At 35.1% G+C, this 14174-nt stretch overlaps 3 protein-coding genes across 4 annotated transcripts; 2 read left to right on the forward strand and 1 right to left on the reverse strand.

Annotated features, from left to right (window-relative positions):
• Positions 1 to 256: 256 nt before the first annotated feature.
• LOC106639660 (seminal metalloprotease 1) lies at positions 257 to 2136 on the forward strand. The gene is made up of 4 exons (XM_023392499.2): positions 257 to 371; positions 957 to 1130; positions 1224 to 1660; positions 1951 to 2136. Exons 1-4 carry the CDS (start codon positions 257 to 259, stop codon positions 2134 to 2136), a joined length of 912 nt encoding a protein of 303 aa, XP_023248267.2.
• Positions 2137 to 3435: 1299 nt separating this feature from the next.
• On the reverse strand, positions 3436 to 8240 carry fu (STKc_STK36 domain-containing protein fused). Of its 2 annotated transcripts, none has more exons than XM_089596686.1 (10): positions 7870 to 8240; positions 7691 to 7804; positions 7481 to 7626; positions 7135 to 7314; positions 6236 to 6380; positions 5080 to 5225; positions 4811 to 4985; positions 4052 to 4733; positions 3809 to 3990; positions 3436 to 3733 (listed from the first exon to the last, which is right to left on the reverse strand). In XM_089596686.1, exons 1-10 carry the CDS (start codon positions 7978 to 7980, stop codon positions 3665 to 3667), a joined length of 1950 nt encoding a protein of 649 aa, XP_089452812.1. In that variant the 5' UTR covers positions 7981 to 8240; the 3' UTR covers positions 3436 to 3664. The 2 variants fall into 2 exon arrangements, with proteins under 2 accessions (XP_089452812.1, XP_089452811.1); XM_089596685.1 differs by having other exon boundaries at positions 4811 to 4988.
• Positions 8241 to 9126: 886 nt separating this feature from the next.
• LeuRS (Leucyl-tRNA synthetase) lies at positions 9127 to 14174 on the forward strand. The gene is made up of 14 exons (XM_014361799.2): positions 9127 to 9646; positions 9736 to 9951; positions 10024 to 10185; positions 10265 to 10509; positions 10627 to 10855; positions 10929 to 11147; positions 11210 to 11663; positions 11751 to 11889; positions 11949 to 12228; positions 12313 to 12563; positions 12642 to 12876; positions 12956 to 13213; positions 13286 to 13501; positions 13577 to 14174. Exons 1-14 carry the CDS (start codon positions 9434 to 9436, stop codon positions 13664 to 13666), a joined length of 3207 nt encoding a protein of 1068 aa, XP_014217285.2. The 5' UTR covers positions 9127 to 9433; the 3' UTR covers positions 13667 to 14174.

Below are 14174 nucleotides of genomic sequence, written 5' to 3' on the forward strand. Positions count from 1 at the left end.
ATTATCAAAGCCGAAGAGATTATACCGGCGATAAAAAGGCGAAATTTACATATTGAATCGTGAGATTTATTCCTAACGTGTAAGAACATGTGCCGTGAAAACAAATGCTCGACCTACAAACCAATTCTACCGTGATATGTATATTCAAGTCCTAGACATCAAAAGTCAAGCGTTAATTGTTCATTCTGTCTTGTTTGGCCAAAGAAGGAAAATGTCGCTTGTGCGAAACGTAAGTATTCTGTGTCTGACTTTAGGGATGGCCAATGCGCTACCTTTTTTGATAATCGAAGAAGAGCCGTTGCCCGAAGATGTACCGCCGCCTTCGAAACATGCTGGTATTTTTGATGGCAAACAGAATCGCGTAGAAATCGGTAAGGCTTCGTTTAGTTGTGACTCTACCATTCTGTTAATTATATCGGTTATAGCATACTTATGCGATTTTAAAAGTATTGTTTAATACTATATTGTACACATAAAGTTATTCATAAAAATTTAATCTCGGCTAACTTTACTACTCAGCGTTCTAATTGTTTTCCAAAATATTATGCGTTTCTTTTTATTATTATTCATAATACAATGAGTATAATTATTTGCTATAAAAATGGTGCATCAAATTTTAATACAACGAAATTTGTTTTAAAAGTGTCTAAATATTTGAAAAAAACTATTTTAATGCTTAATGAAACGGTTTATAATAAAATTTGTTCCGGTCAAATAAGTTGTGCTTTTCATTGATAGAAAATTTAAATCGTATGTTGATGTATAGATTGTACAAAAAAAAAATTGTCCAGCAAAAACCATGCATTGCATATTTATAATGAAATTTTATCGAAATATTATTCCTAGTGTTTCAAACTCCATAAAATAATTTTTTCCAAGTGTGTTTATAATAAAAGTATACTGAAGACGGAAAATAGAGTTGTTGATGCATGTGTTATGATTGCCTTTTGAAACAGCCGAAAGATTGAACAAATGGACGCCCGAAGAGGACAACAATATCTGGGAACTCAGTGGTCTGTACGAAGGTGATATAATGAGAGTCGAAACAACTGACAAAAACGGTCTTTTGGACGAGGACGCCAAATGGCCCGATGCCGTTGTGCCCTACCACATCGAAAAAGACGATTTCAGTAAGCCATTCATGGAAAAAATTTTTAAAAAATCGAACCACCCTTACGATGGTTTAATTTTTGTGTACCGTTGAAACGAGTGTATACTTCCAGCTAAAGACCAGATCAAGCAGATCAAGCAGGCTTTGGATACATACCATAACAGGACCTGCATCCGCTTTCGTCCGTACAAAAAGGGCGACAAAGATTACGTGAAGGTGCGGGGCGACGGCTCGGGCTGCTGGTCCTACGTAGGAAAACATGGCTCGGGTCAGGTGGTAAATTTCCAAAATCCAGGCTGTCTCCGCCAGGGAACCATCCTGCACGAGTTCCTCCACGCCCTTGGCTTTTACCATCAGCAGAGCGCTGCCGATCGCGACAAGTGGGTAGTGATACAGTGGGAAAACATAACACCTGGTAGGGAGCACAACTTTGATAAGTACGACAACGATACGGTCTCGGATTTTGGAATTGGCTATGATTACGGCAGTGTCATGCACTACAGTTCGACGGCCTTTTCAAAGAACGGCAATAAGACTATCGTGCCAAAGGTTTGTTCGGTTGAATTTTTATAAGATTTTTAAGGCTTGATCTACAAACGGAAGGATTTTATAGATTTTTTTGGAGACTATTTAAGGTAACATAATAGTTTTTGACATAAAACAAGTGTAGTCCGAGCTGGTTCCATATTCACATGGTGTAAAAGGTTCCGTTGTATTCAATATTATTATCGTAATTGTATGTTTTCAATCATGTCGAATAATTTAAAATGATGAATGATACATGAAAACACGATAAAGAATCAATGAACAAATGATAATAGTTATAAAATTATTTGCAGATGAGAAATGTGACTCTTGGCCAAAGGAGTGGTTTCAGTGAGAAGGACATTATGAAACTCAATCGCATGTACAAAGCGGAGTGCGAAACTCGCGAGAAAAAAGAAAAGGAGGAAAAAGAAACAAATGGAAATAACAATGGTGCCACGGATTGGATTGCATCTATTTGGCCTTTCAGTACCTTGTAGTAGTTGGAACTGCTCGAAATACTGCTATTGTTGTCTCTTGACGTCATTGTGCATAAAGTGAATAAAATTTGAACACAGAAATGAAGCTAATATTAATTATCACGTTTATTATGACCGACATAATATGTAAATTCAAATTTGAATATCCTATTAACAATGGCACTCCAAACCTTACAATTAGTAAAACTTCCATAAATTTACAGTAAACATGTTAAAAAATGAATTTTCTCTATACTATGGTATTCTGTAGTAAGGCAATTTATTCGTCATTTTTTCATCACACCAAGAGCGGTATACTGATCTATACTGGATAATCAACGTTTTTATCCACTAGAGAATTTTGAGCGCGATTGCCAACATACGCGAAGAACAGAAGGGACCGATGTACGTGCATTCCTAATATTTACTCCCATTCTCGAATTATTCAATAAATGAAACCGTCACTGTTTATTTCCTGTTTTTTTTTCTTTTTTTTTAAATTTGTCTGCACAGAGCTATAGGTTGAATTATTATATCAGGGAATGGAACTATGCATCAATTCATCGAGCTCTCATACAGTGCAATTTTTAAACTGACATCCACAAGTATTATTATACGATGTATGACAATCCGTGTAAGCTCACCCACAAGAGGACGTTGAAATAAATTATGTTATCGCCGATGTTAGCCCGTCTGACCAAAACGAATTCGTACTACTGCGCGGAATCGAAAATAATCGATTTTCAACTTTCGGTAAAGATGGAGATTTTTTAATCAACATATCACCCTCGTAGTTTGCTAGTTATGATGTAGTACAAGTATTAAAACTCTGTTACTGAAAAACACTCGAAAAGACGGTAATATTTGAAGTCTATACCCAGTCACGCTAGAGAAATCAGCCCTTTCTTAAACAATAATGAGATCCTACCAAGTTCGTACTAGTGCACCGTTGTAGTATTCATTGTATCTTAAATCACGTAAGAATTAGATAATAATACTTACTTTATAACGCATAGGACCACTAATATTGTTTTTAATTTTTTGTACAAGATCAGGCAAGAAATAGTGCAATTTTCATCTAAATGACTCACTTAGTTTTATACTCTACTGTTGATCCCATATTAATTGATTCAAACTAATTGTTCAATTCCAATCGAATAGTTAAGTATTTATTTAAATTTTAATTTATTCATATGAAAAAGTTGATTGTTTAAACATTTTTTCATCACTGAATAGTAGAAAAAGTTGGTATATAACCCTTTATGAAGCTCACTGCGCAATATTTTTGTAATTAACTGAAAAATAAAACACACATTTATGGATAGTGATAAAAATTTTTTTATTAAATACTTGTTCGATATAAAAAGGTTACTTTTAATATACATTCGATCGATTAATAATGCTTGGATTAAATATAAATAAATTAGGAAATAAAACGGTTTTAAATACACTTTTACATGATTTCCGATATATTCCACTTTTATTATGATATCCTTATAATAGTCCATCAATATATTGCGTCAATATCACTTTAATTTTGTTTTTGCATTTAACTAGATTCAGTTTCTTGATCAAAGTAATATAATTGTCTTAATTCTACAATAACTTCTTCTGCAGTCTACAGAAATAAGTAAGAAAAATTATTTTCACCCACAATATTCAGCATTTGTTCATTGAATAATTATAAAACTACCTTTTTAACCAAATCGTTGCTATCATTAAGTAGAGCTTCAATAGCATCTCTCAAAGATTGTCCCCAAATGCGTCGTAATACTTTGCTGTAATTAACTCCCAATAGGTAAACTAAAACACACGTTCTTGATCGCAGTGCACTTTTTTGATGGCTCATTAAAAAAGTAAAAAGATCTGACAGTTCTGAAAAGGATATTGAAAATAAGTATAAAATATAAAGTTGAAAAATTTATTTTTTCTTCACCTTTTGGTTGATATTCCAACAAGACTTTTTCAACAACTTTCATGTTTTCGATGCCCGTACGGATAAGTCTTATGAAAATCGCGATTAAATTCGCAATTATTCTGGATTTCTTTTTTTCTAGATGTAGAATGGTATAAAATATTCTTACTCTATCCTTAACTTGAATCGTATCACAAAATTGTTTAACAAATTCATCCTTCGTGTAAACAAGTCTACTCATGAGCACTATCATGGATTCTAAGGCTTGCAATTGATCTATCGAAAGGCCAATATTGGATTCTGACTTTTTCGGCGATTTCAAAGAATGTTCTTGCTTACTTTCGTTGCTTACAAATAAGTTTAGCAAGGCATATATTAGATTAGGCACGACAGAGGTATCAACGTATGTCTTGAGGATATTTTCCATATCTTTGTTTTTCAAGGGCACTACAAAAGGCAAGGACAGAAGGCTGGAAATGTATTGGGTCACGCGACAGCTGGCAGCTGTATTTTTCAAGGGTGAGATGAAAACCGACACGCAGTTCTCTTGCAAGAGAGAATTTATTTCTCCCTCCATTATTTCTTCCATGGAATTCTGCAAAAAAGCAATCCATTCGTCATTTTCTATGGGATGCTCTTCGACAAAGTCGAATAACGTTGTGTTCTCGTAAATGTTAGTTTCTTGCTTGTCTTCAATCGGAAACTATAAATTATTAAAAATAACTTTAAATTCGATAAATGTGTACATCACTTATTTGTCATTCCATGGCAATAACTCACGTTTGCGTATAATTCATCGTTGTTAAACTGCGATTTTAAATCAAATACGTCTATTTGATTCACGTATAATGCATTGTTGTTGGCTTTAACATTGGAATTGCTTGAATTGCCATCGGATATAACGTCGTTTGTGTAGATTTGAGAATCAGTCTTATCAAAATTTTTATCTTGTAAGCTGCTAAAATTAAAAATACGAGCTTACAAACAATTACAAACTATTGAGTATGCAACCATGGTTGAAAAAAAAAAAAAAAAAAAAAAAAACATACTTTGCACCGTAATGACTAGCAGAAAAGAGTTTCTTCATTAAAACCGGCATGTTCTCTTCAACTATCAGTATGCGATTCTTAACAAAAGGGTGCTTTAAAAGGTTTGGCCAGGTGAGTCTCTGTGAACAATCTTTTTGTAGCAACCCCTAAAATACATGACTATTAATAAAATTGAAAATCCCTACACTAATAATATGTAACTGCAACGAGTAGAGAAGGTGCATGTTTTTGAGATTATTTTTTTTTTTTACATGTTAAATTTATGTTCTTTAAGAAATTTGTGATGTAAGAGCTTTTGAATACGTTTGATTCTTTAAGTTATTGATCGGTAACCTATGAAGGCGAATATGCCTACTAACTATATAGCAAACAGGCAAAAGATATGATAAAATAAGGCAAAGAAATACAACTCAACAACATGCCTAAAAGTTCGTTCAGTTGATTCCAGATTTTTAGTTATTTAACGATACTGTCGTTGATATACAATCAACTGAAGTTACTTTAGTAAATCCAAGTATTATTCGATGTAATAATCCTGGCACACGCAAATTCTCTATTCTTGTAGATGCTCCGAGATCTAAATGGTAAGATTCTTGCTGGATCGTCAATCAAGTACTCAGTCAGTGGAGAGCCAGGAAAAATAGTTTTGACCAATATGTACATGTTGTTTGTGGATTGTGTGCGACGTTTCGTTGGGCTTTGATGGTCAACCTTATTAGACAAAATTTAACAAACACAGGAAAGAGTTTTCTATCTTAAAAAATTGGCATATGATTAAAGCCTTTTTATATGTTGCGTGATTGGTTAAGACAAAGCACGTGATTCATTTGACAGGTTTTTTGAAAGATCAATTACATTAATTTGTAGTAATACTTAAAATAAAATACGTTGGCAATGTCAAAATGATCTGGAGAGATGGTGTTTTATTTGTTTGTTCTTTTATGAGATGCAACTAGATAAATAAATTGTATGTCATTAACGTGTCAATTGTTGTATGTTTAAAATGTAATGTGTTACTTAAATAAAGTTGTCTCATGAAGTTGGCAGGCAAAGTCAACGAAATATCGCAAACAACATTTGCGGGTTTAAATTATTTTTCAGCATAAAAATTCAGCAAAAATCTTATCCTAATTATAATAACATTGTATCCATTTACTTGAAGAAATGTTTGGCAACTGGAAGAAATACAATCTGGCCATTTAATTGACTCGTGTCTAATAAGATGAATAAGATGTACTATCGAGGCAGTGGCAAAAGGGGGAAAACCCATCACTAGTTCATAAATGATACACCCAAGAGACCTATGATGAAACATTTTCATTAAAAAATTATATGGATAACTTATAGGATCCTTACATAAACCATGTAGCTCCGATTATGACACTCTTAATTGACCTCCTCTCTAAGTGGTCTACTATATGTCTTTTTGCAAACATTTATTAAAAGCGCAATGATTTACGGATCCAAAATCTGCCCACAGGTGCAAAACAGTACTTTGCGTCCTTGGTAAAAAAAGGTTGCTCATGCTCGGGTCCATACGTAAAAGAATCGCACCCTTCGGTAGCTCCAGTTTGTACTTTCATGCCCATGATACGAAATGTGATATTGATTAAGATAATATTATTTTTAATTATAGATTCTAGAACTTATTTTTTTCTTTTTTTTCATAACAGCCAGATTTTTTTAATACTGTTATTTTTATTTCACACTTTTTCATTCCTTTCTTCTTACTTATTAACCATTTGTTGTCAATATTTGTAGTTATTCTAGCAGTAAGATATGCAAATTATAGCGTGTTATGGTTGTCATTCACTAGAAATTTGAAACATTTGTATGTTCATGTACGAAATATTTGTACATTATTAAATAACTTTGAGTGAAATTAAAATTTCGTCGTTTAGGAATCGCTATTAATTTTCCAGTTATCGTTTTTAAAAATACTGTGTTAATTCAATACATGACAAAATAGCCCTCTTTTCAACTTCATGGCTACATGGTTTGCAAAAGACCCTTGCAATGAACATTGTTTTAAAGAGTAAAACATATATATCGTACCATAAGTCAGCATTGTGATCATAAGGATACTCTTCGATGAGCTCTGGAGCCATGTAAAGAGGAGTTCCTTTAATTGATGTTAAAACATCTGTTTCTTTACCCATAACACATGCAAAACCAAAGTCACATAATTTTGCTATCCCATTAGCATCAAGTAGTATATTCTGTGGTTTTAAATCCCTAATTAATATAAAGCATAATTTAAGTGCTTCGTTTAATACTGTTTGAGATGATTACTTAGAATTAACAAATCATGTATTCTGTTTTATATTTTACACTAAAGTTCATATATATTTACAAAAATCAACAGTCCATACTGCATTAAAAGACAATAAGAATAACAAACCTGTGTAATACTCTATTTGAATGCAAATAATACAACGCCGACACTAGATCACAAGCAATTACTTGTGCCCTTTCTTCAGACAACTTTCTATGCTCAACAAGAAGCTCATCCAATGACTTTTCAGCGTATTCACTGACAACAACGATCTACAATACAAACGTCATGACGTATTAATAAAATTGAAAAGAAATTTCAGCACAAATAATTTACCTGATTCTCAGTCTCAAAAGAATCCAACATCTTGACAATGTTGGGATGGCACAGGCATCTTTGAATCTCACATTCTTTTCTGAAGCTCACCAACTCTTCGGGCGACCTGCCAGTCTGAAGCAAATTTTTTTTCAGTACACAAATATACTCATGAGTAGATGTATGCAAAAACTACCGACCTTCCTCACAACTTTGTAAGCAACGGTTTCCCCATTGACTCGCCTCTTAGCTTTGAAAACCTGACCAAACGCTCCTGCTCCGATATCATGCAACACTTCGTAGTTTTCCATGGTAAGTACCGATGCTTTTAATTCAACAAAAACGATCCATATCAGAACGACGGAACACCAAAGTCTCAAATATCATCCCTCAGTAAAAATCAATAACTCCCGGCAACTTGCAACACCAAACTAGATGAACGCACATTATTTTGCACACAGTTGTATACACTGCGATAAAAAATTACAAGACTGAGAAAAAAAATAAGAGCCTCTAAACAAACGTTGCTAATTGTTTATACGTCATGTACATACATATTTTCGGCCGTCAGCAGCTAGCAGACGGCTATACTCTGGTACATACGCTTATATATATATATGGCATTTAATTGTGTTGTCACTCAATTACCAATATCAATTGAAAGTAGGCAAAATTCTGGGCCAAGCTTGGTTGCCATGCTCCCCAGTTCCCAACCTTGGCCGCGGCCAGGGCTCCTGAACTCCGCCTATAGACACACTATAGTCAAATCACAATCAGCGCCATCTATTGATATTTTTCTGCTCAGCTTTTTTCAAAAATTTGAAGAACCATTGATCACTATATCTATATACATGATGTATAATGTGTATACATATATCTGCCAGTCAAAGAGGAAGGACGGAAGGATCCGTACTTCTGGTCGATATTATAGGAATTCTTACCTACTGTGGGTGGTGGCTGACTCGTCGGTAAACTGTGTCGGTACAGACGGGTTAACAGAATCCCTATCATATCGACGACAGTTTACTGATTCTTCCGTGCCGACCAGTGACATTCTTCCGTACCGACTGTGGTGGGCACATGCAATTGACAGCCAGCGCCATCTCGCGGGGCTGATTTTGTACTAGAAAGTACAACCTCCCAGTAGGTAAGAATTCCTATGATATCGACCACAAGTACGGATCCTTCCTCACTCCTCACGACTGGCAGATATGTATATATACACACACACATATACATGAATATAGATGTAGTGAACTTTCAACTTTTTAAAAAAAGCTGATCACAGCGTTGAGCAGAAAAATTTCAATAGATGGCGCTGATTGTGATTTGACTATTTTTAAGATGACATTATGACAATCTCAGCTTGGTTCAGATAAAACCATCTGATGATTTGATATCCATAGAGATGCTTTCTGTAATTCCGTCTGCTATAAACGCCTATCCTGTATTATACTTATATATTTCTCGGACACAAAATACAAAATCGATTCCGTATGGATGCGCGGCTCGTTGAGCACGTTATTTCATCAACCAAGTTAAATTGATTTTTTAATTAATTATCGACGCTAGTAAGCTTGCATCTTTAGTGACGAGTGCGTTCTTTCGACTTTTCGTGAATCCACTAAATATCAATTTGCACGAACCATACGATTTCCCGGCAAGTGCGAGCTAACCTCTCTAGTCTGTAATTTCGAAATTAATATCGGTAAATCAGTGCAAGTGTTATTTACAATAACAATTAACTCTGTAATTTAGAGCACAATGGGTGAGAGAAAGGGTACGTTTAAAGTTGAGTACCTCCAGAAGATAGAGCGGGATGTTCAGAAAAAATGGGAGGATGACAAGATCTTTGAGGAAAACGCTCCGGTTGAGCCAAAGAAGAGGAGCGATGAAAAGTTCTTGGCCACCTTTCCGTTTCCTTACATGAATGGCAGACTACATTTAGGACATGCTTTTTCATTATCCAAATGCGAGGTACTATGTTAACTTGTCGTCTATGTCGTTATTTTATGAATTTTTTGTTCGTGGTTTGTTTATTTTGACAAAATCATTTGCTTCGTTAGTTTGCAACAAGGTACAATAGACTGCTGGGAAAAAAGGTGCTTTTTCCCTTTGGCTTCCACTGCACTGGCATGCCCATCAAAGCATGTGCAGACAAATTGAAGCGAGAAATGGAAACTTTTGGCTATCCACCAAAATTTCCAGCCACTGAGGATGACAGTCCAGTTGAGGAAGCAAATAAGGATGTTGTTATTGTAGATAAGAGTAAAGGAAAGAAGGTGAGTTTTAAAAGCATCATTTGATGCAAGTTCTAGTACCAGGAGATTAACTTTGATTTTGATTTGTGACAGAGTAAAGCTGTTGCAAAGGCTGGTGCAGCGAAATACCAATGGCAAATAATGCAAAGTCTAGGATTGAAAGATGATGAAATACAACATTTTGCCAATGCTGAGTATTGGCTGGATTATTTTCCTCCTCTTGCTGTGCAAGATTTGAAGAATTTTGGTCTAAATGTACGTAGTGCATAAGCATAGGCAGTTTTAGGATAATAATTGTACAAGTGTCTAATTTATAATTCATTGATTTGCACAGGTAGACTGGAGACGTAGCTTTATGACTACTGATGCCAATCCCTTTTTTGATTCCTTTGTATGTTGGCAATTCAATCATCTAAAAGCTCGTAATAAAGTAAAGTATGGTAAAAGATACACTATCTTCTCACCCAAAGACAATCAGCCATGCATGGACCATGACAGGTCATCTGGTGAGGGTGTTGGTCCTCAAGAATACACCTTGATTAAAATGAAGATGCTGAAACCGTATCCCAACAAACTACAGTAAATACTTATACAGTTTTGATTAATGCTACAAATATTTCTCTTTGCTGTTTACTTGTGAAGTAGAAATCAAGTACATTATTTCAAAAATGCTTCTTCAAATACTAATTTTTATAGATCCACTCCTGATGCAACACCAATATTCTTGGTAGCTGCTACCCTTAGGCCGGAAACAATGTATGGCCAAACGAATTGTTGGGTACGACCAGATATGCGTTACATTGCTTTTAAAACTGTAAAAGAAGAAATTTTTATATCCACTGAAAGGGCAGCGAGAAATATGTCGTGGCAAGGTTTCACGAAAGAAGAGGGTAAAATCGATATTGTTGTTGAGTTGACTGGTTCAGTGAGTATTTTAGCACTTGTGATATTTATTGTAATGAGTGATCTGATAAATTTAATTATCATCTGTGTATTAGGACATATTAGGTGTCTCTCTCAAGTCACCCAAGACTTCCTATGATATCATTTATACTCTGCCAATGTTGACTATCAAAGAAGACAAGGGAACTGGTGTTGTAACATCTGTACCTAGTGACTCCCCCGATGATTATGCAGCTCTCGTTGATTTAAAAAAGAAACAGCCTTTAAGAGAGAAATATGGTATCAAAGACAACATGGTCTTACCATATGAGCCTGTAAGTGTAATATTATTATCAGAAACAATGATTTATTTTAAAGCTTAATATAATTTTTGTAGGTTCCAATCATTGAAGTACCAGACTTTGGAAATCTGTCTGCAGTTACTGTGTATGATCAGCTAAAAATCCAGTCTCAAAATGATTCTGTAAAACTACAGCAAGCCAAGGAAATGGTCTACTTGAAAGGGTTTTACGATGGTGTTTTGCTAGTTGGTGAATACAAAAACAAGAAAATTCAGGATGTCAAAAAGAATCTCAAAGACGAATTGATAAATAAAAACGAAGCAGTAATTTATTACGAACCCGAGAAGACCATCATCTCTAGATCTGGAGACGAGTGTGTTGTTGCCTTGTGCAATCAGTGGTACTTGAATTATGGCGAGCCAGAGTGGAAGGCATCAACCGAAAAAGCTCTAGAAAACTTAGAAACTTTTCACGATGAAGTAAGAAAAAATTTCCAAGCGTGCCTTGATTGGCTTCACGAGTATGCGTGCTCGAGAACTTATGGTCTTGGTTAGCTCATTTTTTTTTTTATTCTGTGTCAAAGCGTCTATCATTCGTTCAATGTTGTAATAAACAGGCATATTGTACATTTAACAGGAACCAAGTTACCTTGGGATAAGCAGTGGCTAATTGAATCTCTATCTGATTCAACAATTTACATGGCATACTATACAGTGGCACACTTAATTCAAGGAAACAGTTTCAAAGGAGACAAGCCCAATGCACTTAACATCAAGTAAGATGGTTATAATGGTTACATTTTACTAGATTTCTTATAATTAAAATACATTTCAGAGCCGAAAACATGACTCCTGAAGTTTGGGACTACATATTCTTTAAGGAAGCCAAGCTGCCGTCTCCAACAACGTGCAAGATTCCAGAGCATGCTTTGAATTTGATGAGAAACGAATTTCAGTACTGGTATCCAGTAGATCTTCGCGTTTCTGGCAAAGATCTTATTCAGAATCACTTGACGTTTTTCCTTTACAACCACACAGCAATTTGGCCTACTGAACCAGAATTGTGGCCCCAAGGTATTCGAGCCAATGGTCATTTACTGCTGAACTCGGCAAAAGTATTTTTTTCTCTTCTTAGAAAAAGTTAAACTATTGCATTAAGGTTTAAGTTAATAAGAACATTTTGTGTATCTCTTGGAAAGATGTCCAAATCTGAAGGAAACTTCTTAACGCTTTCTGACGCTGTTAAAAAGTATTCAGCTGACGGTACACGTCTGTGCTTGGCTGACTCTGGTGATTCGATCGAAGATGCTAATTTTGATGAGAGAAACGCTGATGCTGGGATCCTGAGGCTGTTCACGTTTATTGAATGGGTCAAGGAAATCATTGCAGCTCCCAAGAGCACATTTCGTCAAGGAAAACCCAGTACTTTCAATGATAAAGTATTTGATAGGTAATTTATTGTTAACATTTAATCAGTTGCTTGATAATTACATGAGAGTTAGCATAAATTATTTAAATGTATTTACAGTGAAATTAATTTGAAAATTAAGGAAACGGGTGAAAACTACGATAAGATGCTGTATAAAGATGCTCTCAAAACTGGCTTTTTTGAATTACAATCGACGAAAGATAAATATTTACAACTCAGTGCACTGGAAGGCATCAATTTGGATCTTCTGATGCGATTCATAGAATTTCAAACTATAATATTGTCACCTATTTGTCCTCATGTAGCGGAATATGTTTGGAGCTTGATTGGAAAGGTAAGTTTCTTCGAAGGTTCACTGTCATCGTTCATTCATTATCTTCAATTCTTTTTTTTTTTTTTTTTTTTAATTTCAGAAAAGTAGTATTGTAAAAGCCGACTGGCCAACAGTTGGTGAAATTGATGAAGTTTTAATACAATCCTCCCAATATCTTATGGATGCTGCTCACTCATTCAGAGTGCGCCTAATCAATCACATGTCGGCAAAAACAAAGAAATCACAAAAAGGACCCGTGACTCCGACAGTAAAACCTACTGGTGGTATCATTTATGTCGCAAAAACGTGGCCTACCTGGCAGAGTTCCGTTCTAACTACTCTAAAAGATTTGTACACGGTAAATATATATTTACAACTTGATTTGATGAAAAACAATTTTGTAAGATATTTGTCTTTTTTTTCTCCACAGAAAAATGGTAATAATCTTCCAGAAAACAAAGTGATAGCCGCTGAGTTAGGTCGAAAAGACGATTTGAAGAAGTATAGTAAGCGAGTGATGCCGTTTGTACAGATGACAAAAGAAAAACTTATGGCCGTTGGAATTGGTGCTCTCAATTTAACTTTAGATTTCGATGAACTCAACGTGCTTCTAGGCAGCCAAGAGTACTTACGAAACACTCTTGATGTGAGAATATATTAATATTTATCAGTGGATCGATGCAGGATTTAAAACTAATCAAGATTGTTTTTGTATTTTCAGCTGGACAATTTGGAAATCAAATATTCAGACGAGGCTGATGAGAAGACGAAGGAAGAGTGTTGTCCTGGTGCACCATATATATCTTTTTGATGTTAATGATTGTACAGTGGTGAAGGCAATAAATGTGAACTTAATAGAACAAGGGCTTTATTTGAAACACAGATAACAAGAGACACACAGGCTGTGTTCGCATACGGCTCCGTTAGTTAAGTCAGTTAAGGTCACGTAATCATTTATGATGAGTGCAAGTGAGACGGTGACATCATGTTATGATAAATAATCACGTGACCTTAACTGACTTAACAAACGGAGCTTTATGCGAACACAGCCATAATACGGTGTGCTCTGCTCATGACTCGGACTCCGACTGACTATCGTAGAGAAGCATGAAGTACGTTTAGTTAGTAGCTCGTATTCTCATTCTCGGAGCACACACATATGTGTATATACACGCAACATATACAAATTGTTATACTTACATACATTATAAAATTAATTGTAAATTACAACCCTTTTTATGCAAATCCAGGAGTAACCGTGCGTTTCACCAACCCACAAAAATGTATTGGTATGTTTGAGGTGCTCATTAAAATTAGTA

The sequence above is a fragment of the Copidosoma floridanum genome, unplaced genomic scaffold, assembly GCF_036245765.1.
Source record: "Copidosoma floridanum isolate Cflo_tuat_1 unplaced genomic scaffold, Cflo_Japanese_pri ptg000030l, whole genome shotgun sequence".
Lineage (NCBI taxonomy): Eukaryota > Metazoa > Arthropoda > Insecta > Hymenoptera > Encyrtidae > Copidosoma > Copidosoma floridanum.